The sequence below is a fragment of the Poromitra crassiceps genome (assembly GCF_964638095.1).
Source record: "Poromitra crassiceps genome assembly, chromosome: 1".
Classification (NCBI taxonomy): Eukaryota; Metazoa; Chordata; class Actinopteri; order Beryciformes; family Melamphaidae; genus Poromitra; species Poromitra crassiceps.
In genome coordinates this window covers 9,211,227-9,236,542 of record NC_139623.1, presented here as the reverse complement: position 1 = coordinate 9,236,542, position 25,316 = coordinate 9,211,227, and the positions used below count along the sequence as shown (strand labels likewise).

The 25,316-nt window shown below is 44.0% G+C and overlaps 1 protein-coding gene across 1 annotated transcript in view; it reads right to left on the bottom strand.

The window, feature by feature from the left end:
* osbpl3b (oxysterol binding protein-like 3b) overlaps positions 1 to 25,316 on the bottom strand; it is a 71,964-nt gene that overhangs the window by 34,752 nt on the left and 11,896 nt on the right. The window contains exon 2 of the mRNA XM_083637487.1: positions 590 to 747. Within this exon, the coding sequence (XP_083493613.1) occupies positions 590 to 685 (96 nt within the window). The 5' untranslated portion in view covers positions 686 to 747. The remainder of the gene's footprint in view (positions 1 to 589; positions 748 to 25,316) is intronic.

Genomic DNA, 25,316 nt, shown 5'->3' with positions numbered 1-25,316 from the left:
TTCAAATGGACCGTTCCATCAGCACCAATTTCCGTTAGTATCTGAATCCGAACTGGTTCATCCTCCAATTCTCTCTCTCTCTCTCTTCCCTCTCTCGTTCTCTCTCCCCCTCTCTTTCACTCTGTCCCTCTGCTTGCCCACGGCACTCAGCAAGAAAGAAGCTGCTGTCACAGATACGTATTAAATTTTTGAAACAACATTTTAGTGTGCTGGCCTCTTTTTTAAACTCTCTACCACAGAGACAGGCTTTTCTCATGTGGGTGGGCACTCGGTGTTTACTTCTGGGAGCTGGAGAGGTGGAATGCAAAGAGAGGCTCCACCAGGGCCTTATGTGCACAACTGAGGGCTGTTTGTGTTTAGAGCCCTTTATGGCAGGTCCTTCTCTTCCCATAACAGAGCTGGTAGACGCTGTATTTGCACTACACACATCATGAGTGGAAAGAATGTGGAGAAACTACAAAGTTAACCCCTTCCCTGTGTAACGTAACGTGATTTCACCAGTGAACAGTGTGTGATTGAGTGGGCAGATGTTCGTCAGCGATGCGTGTTGACTGCCTCCGGGCGGCGCGTACGACTGGCGTGTGTTTACCTGTCGGCCGTCGTGTTTGGATGAGGAGCTGCTGTTGCTGCGCGAGGGGGAGGAGATCTTCTGCGACATGGCTGAGCTCCGCTCCGCTGAGCCCATCTCCCTGCACACTGTGGGGGCTTCGCTTGGGCAGTGTGGGCTAAGGCGGGCACATTCCTCCACTATCCAGGGAGGAAGAGGGGTGGAGGGAGAGAGAGAGAGAGAGAGAGAGAGAGAGAGAGAGAGAGAGAGAGAGAGAGAGATGGTTTAGTTTGAATAGGAGAGCCTCTTAGCTGCTCTGTCTCACGGATGCATTAGGTTATTTAGAGTCCATCGTGCTTAGTCATGTAGCAGGAAGATGGGGGTGTAAACATAGACTGTAAAAAGAGATTCATAAACACTTCTAAAGTTCTCAACCTTTAGAAACACGGCTAAAAAGACAACTTAAAGGGGCACTTCCCCAAAAAAGAACACACATATCCTAAAACTGTAAACAGTTTTGCATTCATGTTTTACAGTTATTGAGAGTTGATTTGAGTTGATGCCAGAATGTCATCAGAAGACTTGTGATTAATAATACAACCCAATGATCAGTGCCTTCCAATGACGTGATCACATGTGATTTTTGCACGTGATTTTTCACATATGAAATTTCACATGTGAAAACATGTGGAACACGGGAAACATGTGCTTTGGCCATGGGAAGTGTGACCATGGGTGTTGTTTTCCACATGTGCTCCACATGTGGAAAACATGTTGCTATACTACATGTGGCATGTTATAACATGTGATACCATGTTTTTCCACATGTGAAAATGTTCCAAAACCACAGACTTCCCATGGGCAAAGCACATGTTTCACATGTGTTCCACATGTTTTCCCACATGTGGATACATGTGAAACTCATGTGGACACATGTGAAACTCATGTGGACACATGTGAAACTCATGTGGACACATGTGAAACTCATGTGGACACATGTGAACCTCATGTGTTTTTTCTATAAGGGAAATAAATCAGGATTGTTTTTTGGTGAAGTGGCCCTTTAAATTGGCCCGTCTATTAACGAACAGAGGTAGATGATTCACATCTTGCCCTTGGAGGTAGTGATGGATTATTAGCATTCAAGAATCAGGCATTTCTGTGCGTCCTGGTAGCTCACCTGGTAGTACACATACCATGAAGGCTTCACCTGGTAGTACACATACCACGAAGGCTTCACCTGGTAGCACACATACCACGAAGGCTTCACCTGGTAGTACACATACCACGAAGGCTTCACCTGGTAGTACACATACCATGAAGGCTTCACCTGGTAGTACACATACCACGAAGGCTTCACCTGGTAGTACACATACCATGAAGGCTTCACCTGGTAGTACACATACCATGAAGGCTTCACCTGGTAGTACACATACCACGAAGGCTTCACCTGGTAGTACACATACCATGAAGGCTTCACCTGGTAGTACACATACCACGAAGGCTTCACCTGGTAGCACACATACCATGAAGGCTTCACCTGGTAGTACACATACCATGAAGGCTTCACCTGGTAGCACACATACCATGAAGGCTTCACCTGGTAGCACACATACCACGAAGGCTTCACCTGGTAGTACACATACCATGAAGGCTTCACCTGGTAGCACACATACCACGAAGGCTTCACCTGGTAGTACACATACCATGAAGGCTTCACCTGGTAGCACACATACCACGAAGGCTTCACCTGGTAGTACACATACCACGAAGGCTTCACCTGGTAGTACACATACCACGAAGGCTTCACCTGGTAGTACACATACCACGAAGGCTTCACCTGGTAGTACACATACCATGAAGGCTTCACCTGGTAGTACACATACCACGAAGGCTTCACCTGGTAGTACACATACCATGAAGGCTTCACCTGGTAGCACACATACCACGAAGGCTTCACCTGGTAGTACACATACCACGAAGGCTTCACCTGGTAGCACACATACCATGAAGGCTTCACCTGGTAGCACACATACCATGAAGGCTTCACCTGGTAGTACACATACCATGAAGGCTTCACCTGGTAGCACACATACCATGAAGGCTTCACCTGGTAGCACACATACCACGAAGGCTTCACCTGGTAGCACACATACCATGAAGGCTTCACCTGGTAGTACACATACCACGAAGGCTTCACCTGGTAGCACACATACCACGAAGGCTTCACCTGGTAGTACACATACCACGAAGGCTTCACCTGGTAGTACACATACCATGAAGGCTTCACCTGGTAGTACGGTACACATACCACGAAGGCTTCACCTGGTAGCACACATACCACGAAGGCTCACCTGGTAGCACACATACCACGAAGGCTCGGCCTTTCGCGCGGCCGACCCAGGTTCAAATCCGACCTGCGGTCCTTTGCTGCATGTCATCCCTTCTCTCTCCCTCCCCACCTTTCCTGTCTGCCTACTGTCCTATATAAAGGCAAAATGCCCCCCATTTTTTTTTTTAAATCTGGCTTTTTTAATGACCTACCAAGAACATGGGGCTGATTTCAGCCGATATTTGAATACTACCATCCTACTCTAAGCCCATTATTATACTCACTATCCAATACAATCAGCTCTGGATTTGAGTCATGGGTTCAGCATTTGAGCCAATGACAGAGTGGCGTTTGATCCGATTCCACACCATGGCTGCATGGGGGAGTAAAAGGCAAGTTTCAAGGGCGCAGTGCGATGTTATATCATCAGCGGAATGTTATATCATCACTTCAATAAAGTGTGACGATAACTGGGGCTCTTTAAGTGTTCTAAGAAGTGGCAACCTTCAGTCAACTGCCACACTTCAGATGGACTAATTAACATGATGTGCCTCCTCGCTTACTGCTTCAGCACATAAGACACATTGTGTTAATGCAGACAGTTTGAGCGGCAGTTTGCTCTAGTATGGGAGGCTGATCCACAACCAGGCACAAGGTGCTTGCATAAATCATTTTGGTCCACATGACAACATACTGTAGAGCAGGCCATTAGTTTAGCTACAGTCTATTGCAGATGCACAGCAGTACTGAATGTTTGCCCATTACTTCTGACTTTAATGTTGAGCTGTATCAATTCACCATCTGTGTGCTTATGTCTGAGAACAGTCTATTCTTATATTGTACTTGGTCACAAGGCCATTTTTGCTATTAGTCACAATAGCGTGAAGTATTCTACAATTTGTTCCATTGTTAAGTGGCATCTAATGCAGTGGTCTTCAACCATGGGTCCGTGACCGCTAGCGAGTCCACAGAGGTACTGCAGGGGGTCTGCCGATTTTTGTCAAAGTAGTTTGTGAACCTTTTAAAAATTTAATTTATTTTAGACAAAAAATAAAAAATATTCAAAGCTACTTTTGACAAAAATGATTTACAAAGCGAATCTGATGAAGCAATATGCGCAATACATCATTCGCTCCTTCTTGCCTTTTTAATGTAATCTATTAATAAAAAGAAGTGTCTATCCTGATATGCTGGTGTGCACTGGATTGTAAATGTTATTATAGGCCACGCTTAAAATGCAACACCATTTTATGTATTCTACTATTAACAACAGGGCGGCCAGTGGTTCCGTAGCGCAAAATTGCTCAACTGCGCATGCGTGACGTGCATGCCAGTTGAGCAGCCGACCTCCGGGCGAGATCGCGCCAGGGATGCTAGAAAGGAAGGGCGCTTAATTTCTAGCTTATTTTAAATCGTAGGGGGTCCCTGACTCTTTATCAACCAAGGGGTCCTTGGCTGAAAAGGTTTGAAATACATAATTCCTTTGTCTATCACATTATAATACAATGTGGAAACATTGTAATTCCTCAAATGGCCACTTGAGGCAGGGCTCAGAAGTCCCATCGTTCCTGTTAGAATGCCCCACTTTGTAACAGTAATTAAGCCTCTTTACAGCCTGGTCCTTAACACGATTTTGGTCTATATAGCTAATTTCACCTTTTCATAACAACTGCAGGGGGGTCATTTTTTATATAACTCGCCCGTTTGGAGTAAAATAGAGAGGGAACAGAGGGATACAGGCAGGGTATTGGTTTAAGGCTGGGGCAGAGGGATACACGCAGGGTATTGGTTTAAGGCTGGGGCAGAGGGATACAGGCAGGGTATTGATTTAAGGCTGGGGCAGAGGGATACAGGCAGGGTATTGATTTAAGGCTGGGGCAGAGGGATACACGCAGGGTATTGATTTAAGGCTGGGGCAGAGGGATACATGCAGGGTATTGATTTAAGGCTGGAGCAGAGGGATACAGGCAGGGTATTGATTTAAGGCTGGGGCAGAGGGATACACGCAGGGTATTGATTTAAGGCTGGGGCAGAGGGATACACGCAGGGTATTGATTTAAGGCTGGGGCAGAGGGATACAGGCAGGGTATTGATTTAAGGCTGGGGCAGAGGGATACATGCAGGGTATTGATTTAAGGCTGGAGCAGAGGGATACATGCAGGGTATTGATTTAAGGCTGGGGCAGAGGGATACAGGCAGGGTATTGATTTAAGGCTGGGGCAGAGGGATACATGCAGGGTATTGATTTAAGGCTGGAGCAGAGGGATACAGGCAGGGTATTGATTTAAGGCTGGGGCAGAGGGATACATGCAGGGTATTGATTTAAGGCTGGGGCAGAGGGAGACAGGCAGGGTATTGATTTAAGGCTATGGCAGAGGGATACATGCAGGGTATTGATTTAATATCTTCAGTGCCTACTGCCCAGGTGGGGTATCTCGTCGTAAGGGCCTTTCTGTCTGTGTGGAGTTTGCATGTTCTCCCCGTGCTCCCCCAGGGGGTTCCTCCGAATATAACCCCCCCATTAAAAACATGCAGAAGATCAGATCGTCATCGCCATCTGACCAGTGACGACATCATCCGAAGTTGGTCCCCGGGCGCTGTACGAGAAAGCGACCACTGCTCCTGGCCTGCCCCCCGGAGGAAAGGACAAGCCAGGATGGGTCAAATGCAGAGGACAAATTTCACCGGCCACTGTCAGCATGAGTGTGTTTGTGGCCATGCATGTGTTGATGTGTGATCGTGTGACAATAAAAGACGGGCTTGTCCGTCTGAAATCGTGTTAAGGCTGGGGCAGAGGGATACAGGCAGGGTATTGATTTAAGGCTGGGGCAGAGGGATACAGGCAGGGTATTGATTTAAGGCTGGGGCAGAGGGATACATGCAGGGTATTGATTTAAGGCTGGGGCAGAGGGATACAGGCAGGGTATTGATTTAAGGCTGGGGCAGAGGGATACATGCAGGGTATTGGTTTAAGGCTGGGGCAGAGGGATACATGCAGGGTATTGATTTAAGGCTGGGGCAGAGGGATACACGCAGGGTATTGGTTTAAGGCTGGGGCAGAGGGATACATGCAGGGTATTGATTTAAGGCTGGGGCAGAGGGATACACGCAGGGTATTGATTTAAGGCTGGGGCAGAGGGATACACGCAGGGTATTGGTTTAAGGCTGGGGCAGAGGGATACACGCAGGGTATTGGTTTAAGGCTGGGGCAGAGGGATACACGCAGGGTATTGGTTTAAGGCTGGGGCAGAGGGATACAGGCAGGGTATTGATTTAAGGCTGGGGCAGAGGGATACATGCAGGGTATTGATTTAAGGCTGGGGCAGAGGGCAACACGGCAGGGTATTGATTTAAGGCTGGGGCAGAGGGCAACACTGGCTGCAGAATAAAGTTAATGCTACTGTCTGTCTAGAGAGGCTGATTTTCACCTTCATTACACAGACAATGATACCAAAAAATGCTGAAAAATGGTTGGATGGACAAAAAAATAATACTTTTTGGCTTTTTATATCTCTTGCATTTTATAGAACAAGCGCAAACCTATATCTCTCTATATCTCTCTAGGCAGGTCACAGTCTTGTAGGTGACTGGGCCTGCACAGCACAGTACTCCCTCTCTGTCGACAATGATTTATTCATCCACTTTCCACTGATCACACCGGCTACGTACAAGTCTGTCACACTGTCACCCTTCAGGGCACCTTTTCATCTGCAACAAAAACAGCACTTTGCCAGCTGACAGCAGCATTACACCTCATAACTAATTATAGTTAATTACTCCCACTCGCTGAAGAGCACACACTCATAGCAAGTGATGAAGAAATGCAATGACTGTGAGTAGTGTGGCTGTGGTTGGGGTTTAAGGGTGTTTTCACACCTACATGTCACGGTTAAATTGCACTCTAGTTGGTTTCTTCCTTGGTGAGGTTCATTTTGGGCAGTTGTGAACACAGTAATCGCACTCGGGTGCAGACCAAAACAACCGCACCGAGACCTAAGTTAGTGTGGAGATTTTATTTCACTTGACAGATGCTGCCGCCATTTACGGACTGTGAGAAAGACAATTAAAAACGAATGAGAAATAACATTACAGCAAGACTGCGGATGCACCTTTAGACAAACACTTTGCTGTCACAGTGGAAGGACACAATTCAGGCAAATTACAGGTTGAACAGACACATACATTATGGATGCTGGGGTGATATGCTTTTCTTCCCATACGATTCAATATAACCACGATACAATGCAAAATGATGACCCATCGCAAAATAGACATTTATGAAAGCATACGGGCAAATATAGTCAGACTGACTCAAAAAGTGATAGTTGCGTCAGCTCGTACTCATGCTAATGAGAGCGCTAAAACTGTAGCCTCTCAGGCATGAGACTAAGGCTGGGTTTCCCAAAAGCTTCTTAACGCTAAGAAGCTTCTTTAACCCTTCTTAAGGCCCCCTTAAGAAGCAAACGCGTTTCCCAATTGCTTCTTAGCCTAAGATGATCTTTCGTTACGAAGGCATGCGTTTCCCAAAAGCTTCTTAGCGCTAAGAAGCTTCTTTGACCCTTCTTAAGGCTCCCGTAAGAAGCCAACGAAGCCAACGCGTTTCCCGATTGCTTCTTAGCCTAAAATGATCGTCCGTTAAGAAGGCTGCGTTTCCCAAAAGCTTCTTAGCACTAAGATGATCTTTCATTAAGAAGGTTTTGTAAGAAGGGTCTGGAGCCTTCTTAACACCTTCTTAATGACAAAACACTGGCAGATTCAGCCGCGTCAGGCAAAAGGAGATACTTGTGTCCACTGTTCCTCTTGTGTTCTTCCCTTTTTCCTTTCTTTCATGCACCCTTTAGTGTTTAAAATTGGGGAACACTTGAAAATCTCCCCTGTATGTATGGTTACTTGTGTTTTAAATGTTTTACCGTAGGCTATATTCCTCTAATCAGAATGGATTCCTTTTATAATAAGAATGTTGTGGATTTATATAGCACCTTTCACAGAACCCAAGGTCGCTTAAATTCTGTAGTGTTTCTCGCAATTTTGTTGTATGCTGTGTATATAAAGCAATTTGAACTGCAGTCCATGTCTGAAATAAATAATGTTTAATAGAAGAAGTTCTTGTTTAACATGACCACGATTAGGTTATTCTACAACAGTGTTTCTCAACCACTGGGTCGTGGCCCACTGGTGGGCTCAGAGTGCCATCTAGTGGGCCGCAGAGGACCTCTCACATCGAGATGGTGGACAGCTCCAGTTAAGATGCTTCTTAAGAGCCTTCTTTAGCGATGTGTTAAGAAGGCTGTTAAGAAGGCGTTTGGGAAACACTTCTTTGGAGCCTTCTTAACTCCTTAAGAAGCTTCTTAACTCCTTAAGAAGCTTCTTTGTTGGGAAACTCAGCCTAACTAAGTAAGTAAGTTAGAGATGTAACAGTATGAAAATTTGTCCAAATAGTCAGTGACTGAAAGTCACGACTGGTGAGCACTCTCAAAAGTTTCAAAAAGTTACGGTGCACGGCGCAAAAAATAACAGAGGGACAAAAAACCAGCACTCAAAATAAATCCTTTTGGGTTATTTTATTACCTTCAAGCAGCAATGACAATGGCTGGGTTTCCCAAAAGCTTCTTTGCGCTAAGAAGCTAATTCAACCCTTCTTAAGGCCTCCTTAAGAAGCAAACGCGTTTCCCAATTGCTTCTTTACGAAGGCATGCGTTTCCCAAAAGCTTCTTAGCGCTAAGAAGCTTCTTTGACCCTTCTTAAGGCTCCCGTAAGAAGCCAACGAAGCCAACGCGTTTCCCGATTGCTTCTTAGCCTAAAATTATCTTCCAATTATCCTCCGTTAAGAAGGCTGCGTTTCCCAAAAGCTTCTTAGCGCTAAGATGATCTTTCGTTAAGAAGGTTTTGTAAGAAGGGTCTGGAGCCTTCTTAACACCTTCTTAATGACAAAACACTGGCAGATCCAGCCGCGTCAGGCAAAAGGAGATACTTGTGTCCACTGTTCCTCTTGTGTTTTTCCCTTTTTCCTTTCTTTCATGCACCCTTTAGTGTTTAAAATTGGGGAACACTTGAAAATCTCCCCTGTATGTATGGTTACTTGTGTTTTAAATGTTTTACCGTAGGCTATATTTCTCTAATCAGAATGGATTCCTTTTATAATGTTGTGGATTTATATAGCACCTTTCACAGAACCCAAGGTCGCTTAAATTCTGTAGTGTTTCTCTGTTTTGTTGTATGCTGTGTATATAAAGCAATTTGAACTGCAGTCCATGTCTGAAATAAATAATGTTTAATAAAGTTTAACATGACCATGATTAGGTGTTAACAGTGTTTCTCAACCACTGAGTCGTGGCCCACTGCTGGGCTCAGAGTGCCATCAAGTGAGCCGCTCCAGTTAAGATGCTTCTTAAGAGCCTTCTATTTTTTTTATTTTTCTCGACTGTTAAGAAGGCGTTTGGGAAACACTTCTTTGGAGCCTTCTTAACTCCTTAAGAAGCTTCTTAACTCCTTAAGAAGCTTCTTAACTCTTAAGAAGCTTCTTTGTTGGGAAACTCAGCCAATGAACGTTTCGGCGTGAGCCTTCCTCAGCATTGTGCTGACAGAAGACGGACATGACTATAAATAGTGTCAAACCGGAAGTACAATCAATTACATTATCAAGTACTGGAAATATCTCACAACATAAAATAACAACGAATATAATATCAAAAACATCAGAGAATATCAAAAAAGAGATTAAGGTACAATTTTAAACAGTATACTTGTATATAAGTCTGTATATATTACACAGCAGGAATGCAATAATGTTTTGCAAACGAGAAGAATGAGGCTGGATGGCCACACTTGTGTTAAATAAGCACAGATGGAAAGTCAACATATTAGAATAACAAAAATCAGTAAGAAAATATTAAAATAGAATTAGAAAAATACATAGTAAAATGCATATAAGTGAATGCATTGGATAGAGATACTGCAGGTCCACACATGACGCCCCCACACTGCATTACAGTGCAAGAGCATCATGCGTGAACCCACAGCACATCCACCCGATGCACCCCCTAAAGAAAACAACCTAGCAAAAGTTCTTCATTCAAGCCCTTGGGGTGTTCTGTCTGTAAGGTATGTATCCAAAATGCCTCTCTTTGTAACAAGGCCTTGTCTCTGTCACCCCCCCTCTTCAGTGGACTGACCTGTTCTATACCCTGGAACCTGAGGGAACACACGTCGTGACCAACCTCATTAAAATGCCTGGCGACAGAAGATTTTATATCTCTGTTTCTAATGCTACTCTTGTGTTCTGAAATGCGAGTTTTCAACTCTCTGATAGTTTTTCCAATGTATACTAGCCCACATGGACACTTCAATAGATACACAACAAATTTAGTTTTACACGAGATCCTACTCTTAATTGAGTACTTTCTTCCAGAGTGAGGATGGAAGAATGTCTCTCCTCTGATCATAGCATTACATTGAATACAGTTAAAGCAAGGAAAATTACCATTCTGTACATCAGACAAAAAATCGGAGGGGCCAGGGGGGCGTGTGTAGCAGTCAGCTCTAACGATCATATCTCGTACATTTCTAGCCCGTTTTTGAGCAAACAAGGGAGGCTCGCCAAATAAATGGCCCACTTGGGGGTCACTTTGCAAGATGTTCCAGTGATTTAAAACACATTTTTTTATTTCCTGAGAAGCAGGTGAAAAAGTAGCAGCACACACTATTCTAGACCCTCGGGCAGGGGTGGACTTCGGGACCAACAGGTCCTTACTATTCTAGACCCTCGGGCAGGGGTGGACTTCGGGACCAACAGGTTTGAGAATGCTTACTATCTTCAATGCCAGGGGGTTTCTATGGGTAGTCCATGTTCCCCTAATTATGCAAACCTCTTTATGGGAAAGTTTGAAGAAGACTTTGTATATAATAACAACCCCTTCTCCATTTTTTTGAAGTGTTGGTTCAGATATATTGATGATGTATTTTTTCTGTTTTCTGGGACACACTCTCAACTAGAGGAGTTCAATATTTATATTAATTCCAGACTACCATCTATTAAATTCTCACTAGAATACAGTGAAGACACTGTCTCCTTCCTTGATGTTTCTGTAAACAAATCTGAACAACTACTGACAAAGGTGTATAGAAAACAGACAGACAGGAATAGTTTCTTGGACTACTCTAGCTATCATCCCCCCAGCCTCAAAAGAGGTTTGCCATACAGTCAACTTTTGAGGATTAGGAGGATTTGCAGCTCTGACCACATGTTTGAAGAGCAGGCTGCTGAACTATGTACAAGGTTTAGGGCAAAAGGTTTTAACAACACAATCCTTGAGAACAGCCTACAGAGAGTTAGGGGGTTGAAACGTGAGGACCTGTTGGTCCCAGGGCTGTATTACTGAACGGGCCTACCGGGCCCAGGCCCAGGGGCCCGAGAGCTCAGGGGGCCCATGAGCTAGAGTCTCTTCGCAGGCCACCACAGGCGGCCTGCGAAGAGACTCTAACTGATGGGGCCCCTGAGCTCACTTCGCAGCTGAGACTCTAGCTTATGAGCCCCCTGAGCTCACTTCGCAGCTGAGACTCTAGCTTATGGGCCCCCTGAGCTCACTTCGCAGCTGAGACTCTAGCTTATGGGCCCCTGAGCTCACTTCGCAGGCGGCCTGCGAAGAGACTCTAGCTCAGGGGTGCCCAAATTCTTTCCCATGAAGGGCCAACTCAATCTGGGTGGAGGGCCGAGGGCCAAAAATAAACGTTGTGGAATTACATTAAAATGTATTGTGTTTTATAGAAAATTAACATTCTAAATCTAAAATAACATTTCAATATAATAATCTACTTTTTATCTGTTTGGTAATTGTAATAATTTGCAATTGGTTATATATATTTAAAAAAAAACATCTGCATTTGTGGGGAGCTTGAACATTTAATCAGTAAACACCCAGTTAAAAACAGTTGTATTTTCCACCTTTGTAATCAAGAGAGAAATTTGACTTAATTCACAACTTGAAAAATCCTCAAGGTACTTTGAAAAGCAGCTTTATTGTCCATCTTTTGTAAACAATTTGCCATGACAATTTGCAGGGATGCAATCTCAGGAGTGAACACAGTATATATCCGCAGCCACATTCAGACACTGTTTCACAAAGTCACCACATGAAAAAGCGTGTCCATCCTTTGCAATCAGTGCAGATATCTGATAACTTGCCCGAGTTGCATTCTGGATAAAAAAAAATCGGGGCAAAAAAAAAAAAAATTTTTTTTTTTTTTTTTTTTTTTTTTTTTTTGCGCTGTGAGGGGGGGCCCGTGAGGGGGGCAGGCCCAGGGGCCCGTGAAGTCATAATCCGTCTATGGTTGGTCCCGAAGTCCACCCCTGCCCGAGGGTCTAGAATAGTGTGTGCTGCTACTTTTTCACCTGCTTCTCAGGAAATAAAAAAATGTGTTTTAAGTCACTGGAACATCTTGCAAAGTGACCCCCAAGTGGGCCATTTATTTGGCGAGCCTCCCTTGTTTGCTCAAAAACGGGCTAGAAATGTACGAGATATGATCGTTAGAGCTGACTGCTACACACGCCCCCCTGGCCCCTCCCATTTTTTGTCTGATGTACAGAATGGTAATTTTCCTTGCTTTAACTGTATTCAATGTAATGCTATGATCAGAGGAGAGACATTCTTCCATCCTCACTCTGGAAGAAAGTACTCAATTAAGAGTAGGATCTCGTGTAAAACTAAATTTGTTGTGTATCTATTGAAGTGTCCATGTGGGCTAGTATACATTGGAAAAACTATCAGAGAGTTGAAAACTCGCATTTCAGAACACAAGAGTAGCATTAGAAACAGAGATATAAAATCCTCTGTCGCCAGGCATTTTAATGAGGTTGGTCACGACGTGTGTTCCCTCAGGTTCCAGGGTATAGAACAGGTCAGTCCACTGAAGAGGGGGGGTGACAGAGACAAGGCCTTGTTACAAAGAGAGGCATTTTGGATACATACCTTACAGACAGAACACCCCAAGGGCTTGAATGAAGAACTTTTGCTAGGTTGTTTTCTTTAGGGGGTGCATCGGGTGGATGTGCTGTGGGTTCACGCATGATGCTCTTGCACTGTAATGCAGTGTGGGGGCGTCATGTGTGGACCTGCAGTATCTCTATCCAATGCATTCACTTATATGCATTTTACTATGTATTTTTCTAATTCTATTTTAATATTTTCTTACTGATTTTTGTTATTCTAATATGTTGACTTTCCATCTGTGCTTATTTAACACAAGTGTGGCCATCCAGCCTCATTCTTCTCGTTTGCAAAACATTATTGCATTCCTGCTGTGTAATATATACAGACTTATATACAAGTATACTGTTTAAAATTGTACCTTAATCTCTTTTTTGATATTCTCTGATGTTTTTGATATTATATTCGTTGTTATTTTATGTTGTGAGATATTTCCAGTACTTGATAATGTAATTGATTGTACTTCCGGTTTGACACTATTTATACGTCATGTCCGTCTTCTGTCAGCACAATGCTGAGGAAGGCTCACGCCGAAACGTTCATTGTCATTGCTGCTTGAAGGTAATAAAATAACCCAAAAGGATTTATTTTGAGTGCTGGTTTTTTGTCCCTACAGTATGAAAATTTCACATCACGATTATTGTGACCAAAATTATCACAGTTATCGTATTATCACGGTATTTGTAAAAAATTGCGGAACATTTTCAAAAAAGTACTGAGAGACTCACTGAAATAATTTTACAACGTTTCATATTGAAAGCTCAGACCCAAAAAGGATTGGTACACTCACTGAAATAATTTCTCCAAGGCTGCACGTTTGCATCTGGGAGACTGTTGCCAACTTTGGTTGATGATGGACAGTATTTACCATGTTTTTCAAAGCACTGTCATCACGGTACCACAGTTTGAATGACAATGAAAATTTTAAACGGTACGGTTAGCGTAAGTAATTTTATCACGTTTATCATTAAAACCGGTTATCGTTACATCCCTAAAGTAAGTAAGTAAAACTTTATTTGTATAGCACCCTTCTCAGCACGGATGCACAGAGTGCTTCACAGTGGTTTAAAAGCAAATATAAAATACAGAAAATAGGACATAATAATCAAACACAACAAGCAGAATAAAAAGTTATGTTAGTTCAAAAATCAACAGTTCAATTTATTAAAGTCCAAACGCCTGTCTGAAAAGGTGGGTTTTCAGCTGCCCCTTGAAGATCTCCACAGAGGCTTTTAAGTCCTGGGGGAGCTCATTCCAGAGCCTTGGGGCCACCGCCTCAAAAGCTCGGGCCCCCTTTGTCTTGTAAATGTAGGCAGGGGCTTGACCATGGACAGCTCTGTAGGTAAACACTAAATGGACCCTGAACTGGACAGGAAGCCAGTGCAGGGAGGCTAAGATTGGAGTGATATGACAAGATTTTTTTGGACCTAAGCAACCTAGCTGCCGCATTTTGGACCAGTTGTAACCGGTCCACTGACGCTTTGCTAAGGCAGGTGAACAGGGAGTTACAGTCGTCAAGCCGTGACGATATAAAAGCATGAACAGACATTTCCAGCTCTGCATGTGATACAATAGACCTGAGTTTAGCAATGTTCCTGAGGTACGGGACATTGCTAAACAGGTACGGGACAGAGCTTTTACATGCTTCTCAAGGTGCATAGACTGATGTAAAATTACCCCTAAAGCTCGTCAAAGAGGGGGGTGCTGAAAGGCAGTGGGTGAGGAGTGTGCATGTCCCAGTGGGTTTTTTAGGTAAAGGTAAAGGTAAAGTCCCACTGATTGTCACACAATGTGTGAAATTTGTTCTCCGCATTTGACCCATCCCCTGGGGGAGCGGTGAGCAGCAGCGTGTGCTGCGCTCGGGAATCACATGGTGATTTAACCCCCCAATTCCAACCCTTTGATGCTGAGTGCCAAGCAGGGAGGCAAATGGGTCCCATTTTTATAGTCTTTGGTATGACTCGGCCGGGGATCGAACTCACGACCTCCCAGTCTCAGGGCGGACACTCAGACCACAAGGCCACTGAGCTGAGCTAAGCTTTTACGCTCTGTGGTTGGGGGGGAGAGAGGGAAGGGACTGTGTGAACACACTGACAGACAGCTGGTAAGGATGAACGATGAATAGAGGCCATGGGGAAAGTTGTATGGTCTTCAAGATGGCTTCCCTTCCATGTATAAATGCATAGATAAACAAAGACACATGGACACAGGATCAGTGCACAAATATGCAAGCATAAACACAACCCACGCTTTGGGCTGTGTTACGGTGTAATAATCTAATGAATGCAGACACTTTTCTCTGTTGTCAAGGCTGCTGCAGATAAGAACCAAACTCCAATCAACAAGAAGGAGCTCTCTTGTGCCGCAAACGGCTGATTGCTGTATTTGAATTAATGCGGCAGTCTATTGAAATAAAGATGATACTGACCTTTACAAGGAATGATTATTATGCATGTAACCCATTAAACACCGATGTTACTGAATGAATTAATATCCATTAAATATCAAACAAATGACGTGGAAAATCTCTCAGTCAGAGGACTACGTAAGGTGAGAGGAGAGCCGGTGGCATCATGACATGCAGGTTGTGAGAATCTGCTGCATGCTGAGTGACAGAATTACCCTGACTGAGTTTCAAGCCACTTGTAGAATAGAGCTCAAGTAAATGGATATGTGTAAGTTTCCGGGCCATGTCCTACAATCTAATCTCTTTGTTAAGGGTAATGCTATATATGAATCTAATGTCTTTGTTAAGTGGAATTCTATACATTAATCTAATGTCTTTGTTAAGGGGAATTCTATACATTAATCTAATGTCTTTGTTAAGGGGAATGCTATATATGAATCTAATCTCTTTGTTAAGGGTAATGCTAATATTATGAATCTACTCTCTTTGTTAAGGGTAATGCTATATATGAATCTAATGTCTTTGTTAAGAGGAATGCTATACATTGATCTACTCTCTTTGTTAAGGGTAATGCTATATATTAATCTAATGTCTTTGTTAAGGGGAGAACGCTATACATTGATCTACTCTCTTTGTTAAGGGGAATGCTATATATTAATCTAATCTCTTTGTTAAGAGTAATGCTAATATTATTAATCTACTCTCTTTGTTAAGGGTAATGCTATATATGAATCTAATGTCTTTGTTAAGAGGAATGCTATACATTAATCTACTCTCTTTGTTAAGCGTAATGCTATATATTAATCTAATGTCTTTGTTAAGGGGAGAACGCTATACATTGATCTACTCTCTTTGTTAAGCATAATGCTATATATTAATCTAATGTCTTTGTTAAGGGGAACGCTATACATTGATCTACTCTCTTTGTTAAGCGTAATGCTATATATTAATCTAATGTCTTTGTTAAGGGGAACGCTATACATTGATCTACTCTCTTTGTTAAGGGGAATGCTATACATTCACATGTTCTCTTGAAAGTGTCTCATACACAAAAGGCTAAATGATGTGTGGGGAGAGGTCACTGACGCGCGCTGAGTGTTGCAGTAAAGGGCGGGGAACACTGTCACATGATTTGTGACCGAGAGCGTTTCTATAGTCACACACGCACACACACACACGCACACACACACACACACACACACACACGCACACACACACACACACACACACGCACACGCACGCACGCACGCACGCACGCGCACACACACACACACACGCACAGTCGCACACGCACACACAGATGCACATAGATTCATGGATGAGTCATACTTCATCTCAGTGACCGGTGAACAGTCATACCTCATACCTTGTATAATAGGACATGCAGGGGAGGGCATGGAGTGGCACCTTCCATAGCTCATTATGACTTAAACATGTACGGTACACAGTGCATTGAAATTGCATTTCCTACTAACATGTCAGCTCTTGGTTGATTTTAGCTCTGCGGTTTCAGTGAGAAATCAGTTTTGAGAATGAGAGGAAACAGGTGTGTAACAAACAAGCAGAAGCTTTAAACCTCCTGGCTGTCCTGCCTCGGTCACGCAGCAGCGCCTGCATCTTATTGGAAAACAACTCCTCAACATCGAGTGGACTTTTCACACTGCATTCTCTTAGCCTTAAGGCCCTTAAGTGTGTGTGTGTGCATGTGTAACGGTGTGTGGGTGGTACTTGCAGCAACCCATGTTAAGGGCTTGCCCAGGCGTGGATACGAACCGCCGACCTTTGGCGGAGCTGATTTGCCTGACATGCCTTTATACTGGGGAGTGAGTTTAACCAATCCACTCGCTACCACACTGGACTCAGGCCCGTAGCCAGGGTTTTGGAGATACCGAGGTCATTTTAGCGTGGCATGGGGGGCCAGTGCCCCCCCGCATAGAAAAATGTGTCAATTTTAAAGTAAAATGCTTCAATCTGGTGCACTTTGAGAGCAAAATGAAGAGGCTAGATCTATAAAAAACTACAGACATCATATTAGATGAATATCCTCTTTACTGTGCTGTTGCTTTAAAATGATACAAAAAATAAATGTCTCCCCATATAATATAATTTATATTCTGCATACAGGTCACATGGCAGAATACTGCTCAATTAAATACAATGGCCCATCTACACAAACATCACTTACAGGGGATATCAATACAAAAGGAGTCTCTTGCGCATCAGCCCCTCCACAAAAGGAGGTCGGTGCTCTCAGGACAGGACAGTATCACGACAAAAGTTCAATGGACAAACCAAAGAGCATCCTGGAGCACACGATTCACTGGAAAATTGCTTTGTTCAAGGTGCAGTGACTAACTTCACTAACTATCACTTACAGGGGAGTTACTTACCCATTCACTTCAATAGAACTGTCCCCAAAGTCTAGCCCCAATCTAGCCTCAATGCAAAATCTGAATGTTGTGAGTTATCTCAGTTCCTTCTATAGCACACAGAGAGGAAGCAAATTGTTGCATTTCCGATCAGCCGCATTAAAACATCAATGACAGATGAATAGATCTGGGGACCAGGGCTATTTTTCAAATTTTTTTTTTTTTTGGTGTGGAAAATACCGAGGTCATGACCTCTGTGTTCTCAATGGTAGCTACGGGCCTGACTGGACTCACGAGGAATCCGCGCTGATTCACCTCGGTTACACATGTGTGTATGGCTAAGGTGGCATTCAGACACAATCTGATGCTCGCATTGGCCCTCCCACACTCCATTCATAGTCAATGGGGGTATAGTCTGACAGGCTCCGGCAGTAGGTCGTACAGCGAGAGAGAGCTCAGAGCCATCCAACTTTTGGGGGATGCAGCCCTACGTCACACTCCGCTGGCCAATCTAGACGCCACACACACACACACACACACACACACACACACACCCACACACACACACACACACACACACACACACACACACACACACACTCACACACACACACACACACACACACACACACACACACACACACACACACACACACACACACACACACACACAGCTCTGCTCTGTTTCACTCTTCTCTTCTCTCTCAAACAATCGCGGCTGTATATCTGTTCTCTTCTCAATAAAAGTCCTCCGGTTAGTTTGTCAATGAAAGCCTGCCTGCCTCAGCACTCATCGTTTCCTGGTTCGCTTGCACACTTTGTTTTGAAGGGGAGAAGACAGAAAGGGGGCGTGAAGTGAGATCACCACCCCGACAGACTACAGCCGGACTAATTGTGATTGTGTCTGAATTGGGCCTGGGCTAAGTGCAGTGTGAAAAGCCTAGCCTGGGTAAACCCATCCCCCACGTGACCTGCTCTCAGACCTGTTCTCAGTCACTATAGTGACTGGGAACTGAGAGAGCAGGTCACGTGGTGGCTGGGTTTACCTAGGCTATGAAAAGCCCACTGGAGGCACAGACTAGCGTAGGGAGAAGAGAGTGTGGGAAGGCTAGATCCAAAATGTTCAACTGTTTCCCCCCTTAGGAGGTCTATACAAACAAGATACCCAGGAGCTGTCCGAGGTCAGAGTCTTACCGTCTCATAGCACAAAATGACAAAATAATATATCTTCAGGGGTTTGATCGTATTTCTTCTTGATCAATACAATGAGTCAAAAATGGGTATGCTGAGATTTCTGGCATCCAAAACTCACCTTCGGGCCCAAACTATCTGTTTTGAAAGAAAAACTCCCCGCTCATGGGAATGTCAAGATACAGTTGCACTGTAGGACGTTTCATTCTCATCCCAAACAAGCACAGATCCTACTAGAGGCCATCTGACGAAGCGCATCGATTCACCTCACTATAGACCCTTTTCACGGGGGGCATTTTGTGCCGAAAGGGCAGGATAAACACAGGTGCAAGCAAACCACTAATGAGGGTTTCCAACTTCCAATGATTGGAATTTGGAAACCCTCATTAGTGTTTTGCTTGCACCTGTGTTTATTCTGCCTTTTCGGCACAAAATGGCCCCCGTGAAATGGGTCTATTACTTAACTGACTGGCTGACTGACTGACTGACTGGCTGGCTAGCTGACTGACTGACCAGACTGACTGACTGACTGATTGACTGACTGGCTGGCTGACTGACTGACTGACTGACTGACTGACTCACTGGCTGACTGACTGACTGGCTGGCTGGCTGACTGACTGACTGACTGACTGGCTGACTGACTGACTGACTAACTAACTGACTGACTGACTGACTCGCTGGCTGGCTGACTGACTGACTGACTGACTGACTGACTGACTCGCTGGCTGGCTGGCTGAATGACTGGCTGACTGACTGACTGACTGACTGACTGACTGACTGACTCGCTGGCTGGCTGACTGACTGATTGACTGACTGACTGACTAGCTGGCTGGCTGACTGACTGACTGACTGACTGACTGACTGACTGACTGACTAACTGACTGACTGGCTGGCTGACTGACTGATCTGAATTTGTCTCGTGATGCCCTCGGCTGCACCATAGGAAAAAGCTATGCATGCATTCTTATGAACATTTTGCATCATGATATATTTCCTCTTGACTTGACTTGATTAGCTAGCTTAGTTAACATTACTTTTTAACAATATGATGATATTTAAATAACCTTTGAATAAATTCAGTTTGACTTAACCTTTTAAATAACCTTTTATGTGCTATGGAGGACTCATTTATATTCAGATAACCATCAAAAGTAGCTGCGCCCAATGTTTTTAAAGCCCATGTTATTATGTATGACGCAAACAGAGTTGCAACTTGCAAGAAAGAATATACATAAAATAAATAACTTTTACATTTTCTTAGATAAAGATAATACCTTCTGAGTTTGAACAGAATCTAAATCCACTCCCAGAGAGACCGGTTTGATGAAACCACATTATCTAAACGCACATGAATCAATGTTCATTCAGATTTGCGCAGAGGCAAAAACAGCCTGAGCCTTTCTGACCGAAACTTGCCAAAAGAAATGACCTCTGCCTTCACATGTTAGGCAAACAGCTGCATGGTGGTGGTAACCATCTTATCTCCATTGTCCTGCCAGCCATTCTCTGACAGCTCAGTCCTCTCAAAACAAAGCTCGTCTTCAAGAGGAAGAGGAAGATTTACCTCTTGACTTAGATCATTGCCTACTTAGCAACAGAACAAAGTGTGCTAACTCAGGTCAGCATGAGAGCCTTTTACCACTCCTCTACTGCTTTCCACCACATCCATCCATGCCTCTGGCTGTAGCCAGCCGGAGGGTCTGACCACGTGAGACTATCATCCATCATCTGAATAACCACACTGGTAATGCCAAAAATAAATGCCTTGATTGCCTTGCCATATTTCTCTCTGTGGGATGAACATGTCAAAAGCAGTGTTTTGGGCCATACGGTGCGGTGCCTACTGTCTACCAACATGAGGTTTTGCAGGTTTGTGCGCCGTGTTACCTCCGGCTTGGTCGGGCGTCCATATAGGCACAATTGGCCGTGTCTGCCGGTGGGAAGCTGGATTAAGGCTGCGCCCACACTGACCCGTGATGTCTATACGTCTCCATTCATTTCTCTGTTCACTTCAATTCATTTTCAAAGACCGCTCTCAGTTGTCCGTGCAGCACTGATGACACACATGAGCCGCTTTCAGACATGCCTTGGAACTCGGGAGTTATCTAGAGGGGACCCGGGTGGCGGTGTATGTATGAACACATTTTGGTGAGCTATGCGCTCACCCTCCTACTCTCCGGCTCTGAGACAAGCTTCTACCCTAGTATCAGGGGCGGATTGGTCCCCCTCCCCTCCAGAGCTCCGTGAAGTAGCTCAGCTCAGTGAGTGGGATGAGGCGAGGGAGAGAGAGAGACAGAAAGCCAGCGTGACAGATTATTACTATATAAATAGTTGATGTGAATGAGCGAGTGGAAAAAAACATCATGCAGTTTCAGTTTTTCCAAATGAAGCTCGAACCTGCTCCGTGTGCGTCAGCCAACAGGCTACGTGTTGTTGGATTGAAAACGCTCATGGCTTTGATCTTATTTCATTTCTGCATAGCTTCGCACAGCACACACATTTAAAATAGAGCATTTTTGGACGCGAGGGTCATCCTGCTTCCCAGTATTGGACATCGCTAGGTAGGGTATCTGGATCTGGTTGCGTTCATGTCTTTGATTTAATGTTTACACACAGTGTTTTGAAGATTCCCGTGCAGAACCGCAAATTCCAAGTAGCGTCAAGTCAGGCAGTATAAAACGGAAACTTATAACCTTCGCAATAATGGCAATTAAATAAAGTAAATCGTTTTTTTGTGTCTGTGATCCGAAAGATACAGAACAGAGATAAACTGGAAGAATATCTGCTCCCTTCCAAAAGTCAATTTTAACCCGTAGTGAGTCGACCGCTCTGATTTTTTGTTACTAAGTAATACAACATTGATTTTATTTTGAAGGTAAAAACGTCTAGCTTCCTGTGTTCTGTATAATTCTAGTAGGATTGATGCATTTTAGGACTGAACATAGCAAAGACCTGTTTTCTTTATAGCGCTTGAGACACGAGGAAATCGATGCATCTGGGTGTGAGTTATAGGGTTGTTTAATTAATTACTAACGTTATGCACAAACGATTATATGCCGTGAACGTTAGGCAGTTATCGCTCATTATGTATTTTTAGCAACTTGTTTTCAGACTCTGCATTTCGTGATAGTTTGTTGAATGTCAATGCGATTCACCCCCCCCCCGCAAACCCACTACCTCCTCCTGAACTCAGCTGAAGCCCCCCCCTCCCACTGATATGAGCCCTGTAAATTCATGTAAATTCACCGCTTATTTAACGCCTATTTAACTTAGACTGTAAATTTCATGTACATTCAATGTAAACTCATATTTAACTCCAGCTGTAAATTCATGGGGCACGGTGGCTCAGTGGTAGAGCTGTCGCCTCACAGTCAGAAGGTCCTGAGTTCGATTCTCGCCTGGGACACTGTGGGCGCTGTGGTTGTGTTCCCCCCCATATCTTCAGTGCCTACTGCCCAGGTGGGGTATCTCGCCGTAAGGGCCTTTCTCTCTGTGTGGAGTTTGCATGTTCTCCCCGTGCTCCCCCAGGGGGTTCCTCCGTATATAACCCCCCACTAAAAACATGCAGAAGATCAGATCGTCATCGTCATCTGACCAGTGACGACAACATCCGAAGTTGGTCCCCGGGCGCTGTACGAGAAAGCGACCACTGCTCCTGGCCTGCCCCCCGGAGGAAAGGACATGCCTGGATGGGTTAAATGCAGAGGACACTTTTCACCGGCCACCGTCAGTATGAGTGTGTTGTGGCCGCATGCATGTGTTGTGGTGTTCGTGTGACAATAAAAGACGGGCTTGTCCCGTTACGAGAGAGTTTTTTTAATTTAACGCCTATTTAACTCAGTCTGTAAATCTCATGTAAATTCAACGTAAATTCATATTTATTATCCACGGAACACTCCTCCACTCATGTACATATTGTATATTTACTCGATTTGATTGCACTCGCAACGTTGTAATTGTCTTTAGTTATCTTTCCTACTTCTTCTCTCTGTACTGTATATTGATCTGACCACTACACTGCATACAGACACTAAGACAAATTCCTCGTATGTAACTTGCATACTGTGGCAATAAAAGTGATTCTGATTCTGATTTCTGAAGGATCAATGTGGCTGCCGCCTAAAGGCGCCTACACATGATCCGCGGTAAAACAGCTCTGCGCCCGCCGCCCGCTGTCCCATGGTTTCCCTATGGGGGAGAGCGCCGCTTCTTAACTACACAGCAGCGCTACCCTTGGCGACGCGCACAGCTTGAATTTGCCACTTTGCTCTGCGCTCAAAGTTAAAAATATCTCAACGCTGACCTAGCTACTTATCGCTGACCTTTCATGAGCGCTTTTCATGAAGGCGCTTTAAGGGTATAGGGTCCCTGCGTCCTGCACTAGCGCCTCCTCTGGTCGGTCGGGGCGCCTGTTCGGGGGAAGAGGAATAGCATGATCCTCCCACGCATTACATCCTGGTGGTGAAACTCCTTGCTGTCAGATGAAGCATCTGGAGATTTCACATGAATTGGAGGAAGCATGTTCTAGTCTACAGCTCTCCCCAGATCAGCAGAAGGGGTGCAGCAAGTACAATTGGGAGATTTTTTTTATAAAATAAAATAAAAAGCTGTGTTTTCTGGAGTAGACAAACAATATTGGTTATTCTTCCTGTTCTCTCTAGAACCAACAGACTCGTTCAGCAAATGTTCGCTACAACCCAACCCAACTCAGGAGACACACTGGGATGGTCATCTAATTTGTTGCCTCTAATAGTGCCCACTTTAATAGCAGTAATGTTATTATATCTGTGCATTAGCCTGTTGGGATGATAGCACTTAGTCTTTGTTATTGCATGATCAGAATGGGAATGCAGAACAACACATCCTTAGATGGGGAAGAGGAGGGTAGGGCTGGAAAGCACCGGAAAGCTGACAAAACAATACTTTCATAATAAAATAATGTTGTGATTCTTCATGTTTTTTTAAACATTGCGCTGATACTGCAATATACGTCCTGCACTGCCTTTTATTGTTGCAGTTTTCTGTCATTAGACAAAAAGCTGATGTAATTTCCCTGAGGGCATTAGAATCAATTTAAGACTTTTCAAACTTTCAAGCCCTCTTTAAATTTTCATCTTTCATTTTCTAGAAAGTTTTGTTAGAGTACCCCAGTGGAGAGTGTTTACAGCAGAGGAATTAATCATGCACACAGTTTTCATCTAAAATTAATTAGATTTCTATCCACTGAATGAACAAGAGTCTAAAAACGTCTCAAATGACTTTTCTGAACAATGATGTAAACAATTTTCTTCGTTCACCTTTCCTCTGATGTCTATTCAGTCTGCACGCTCCATGCAATGATAGCAGCTTCACCAACAATCAATGGTAACTGTGTTCTGATTGGAGATGTCATACGAGAGGAAGCCAGGGGCTTCAAATCTGAAGCCATAATTCTCTGACATTCTGTTCAAATGCTGATGTAGGGCTCTTCCAAAGGCTGCAATCAGTTGAGCTTCAAAAGTAACCTGGCACCCCTTCTCAGTTTGAATGTTGAATCAACTTGGAAAGTCGAAAAACGTTATGATGGCAAATGGAGCATGGGCTAACTGCACAGGAAGTACTGTTCATTCTCTCTTCCCTGTGGAGAAACATTGTCATTTTAGTTAGGCACAGTAATTAATCACCTGTTCCAGCCATGGCGTGTGCCCCGTGGTCCTGCCTCAAGTTTTGTAACAGACCAGGCCAGTATAGCCTAGCTGGAAGTAGGGCAGAAAACATCTCCTCTCCTTAAATCCAGCTCTCTAGAATCAGGACACCAGACCTACAATATACTGTACTGCGCAGGCAAAATCACAGGTCAGCATGGTATAGCCCAGCGGACTGACAAGACAGAACTGCTCCATCCTACCATGAGATCTATTATTCATCACCAGTACATCTCCAATGGGGGGGGTAGGGCTGGGTTAAAAAAATTATCGATACAAATCGATATTCATTTGAAGGAACTGATATTGATTCATAAATCCCAATATCAATCTTTTAATATAATGACTTTTCCCGTGGATGGTTGAAGCTCTAACCCCGCTAAGACTCGTGTGGTTTGGTTCTTAGCACAACGAGATCTCATAAACATCTGTAAACATTAATATTTTTAATAATTCACCAGGTTAGAGGGTTCCTTGTACAATTTACACCATTAGTTATTTAAGAATCTCTCTTTCATATCCAAACAAAATTGGCATTGTAACTGAAACATCGATATCGAATCGTATATCGAATTGGAAATGTAATCGAATCGGGGCCCTGTGTATCGGAATCGTATCGAATCAGGAAATCAGTGGTGATGCGATACCAGCCCTAAACGGGCGTCTATGCATTGTGTGCAGCCACACCTTTTCTGAAAGAGACACAGAGGCCATTTACATCTGGCATTAACATGCGTTTTTACCCCACGAGAGCAAAGACTCAATAGTGTTTTTACCCCACGAGAGCAAAGACTCAGCAGTGT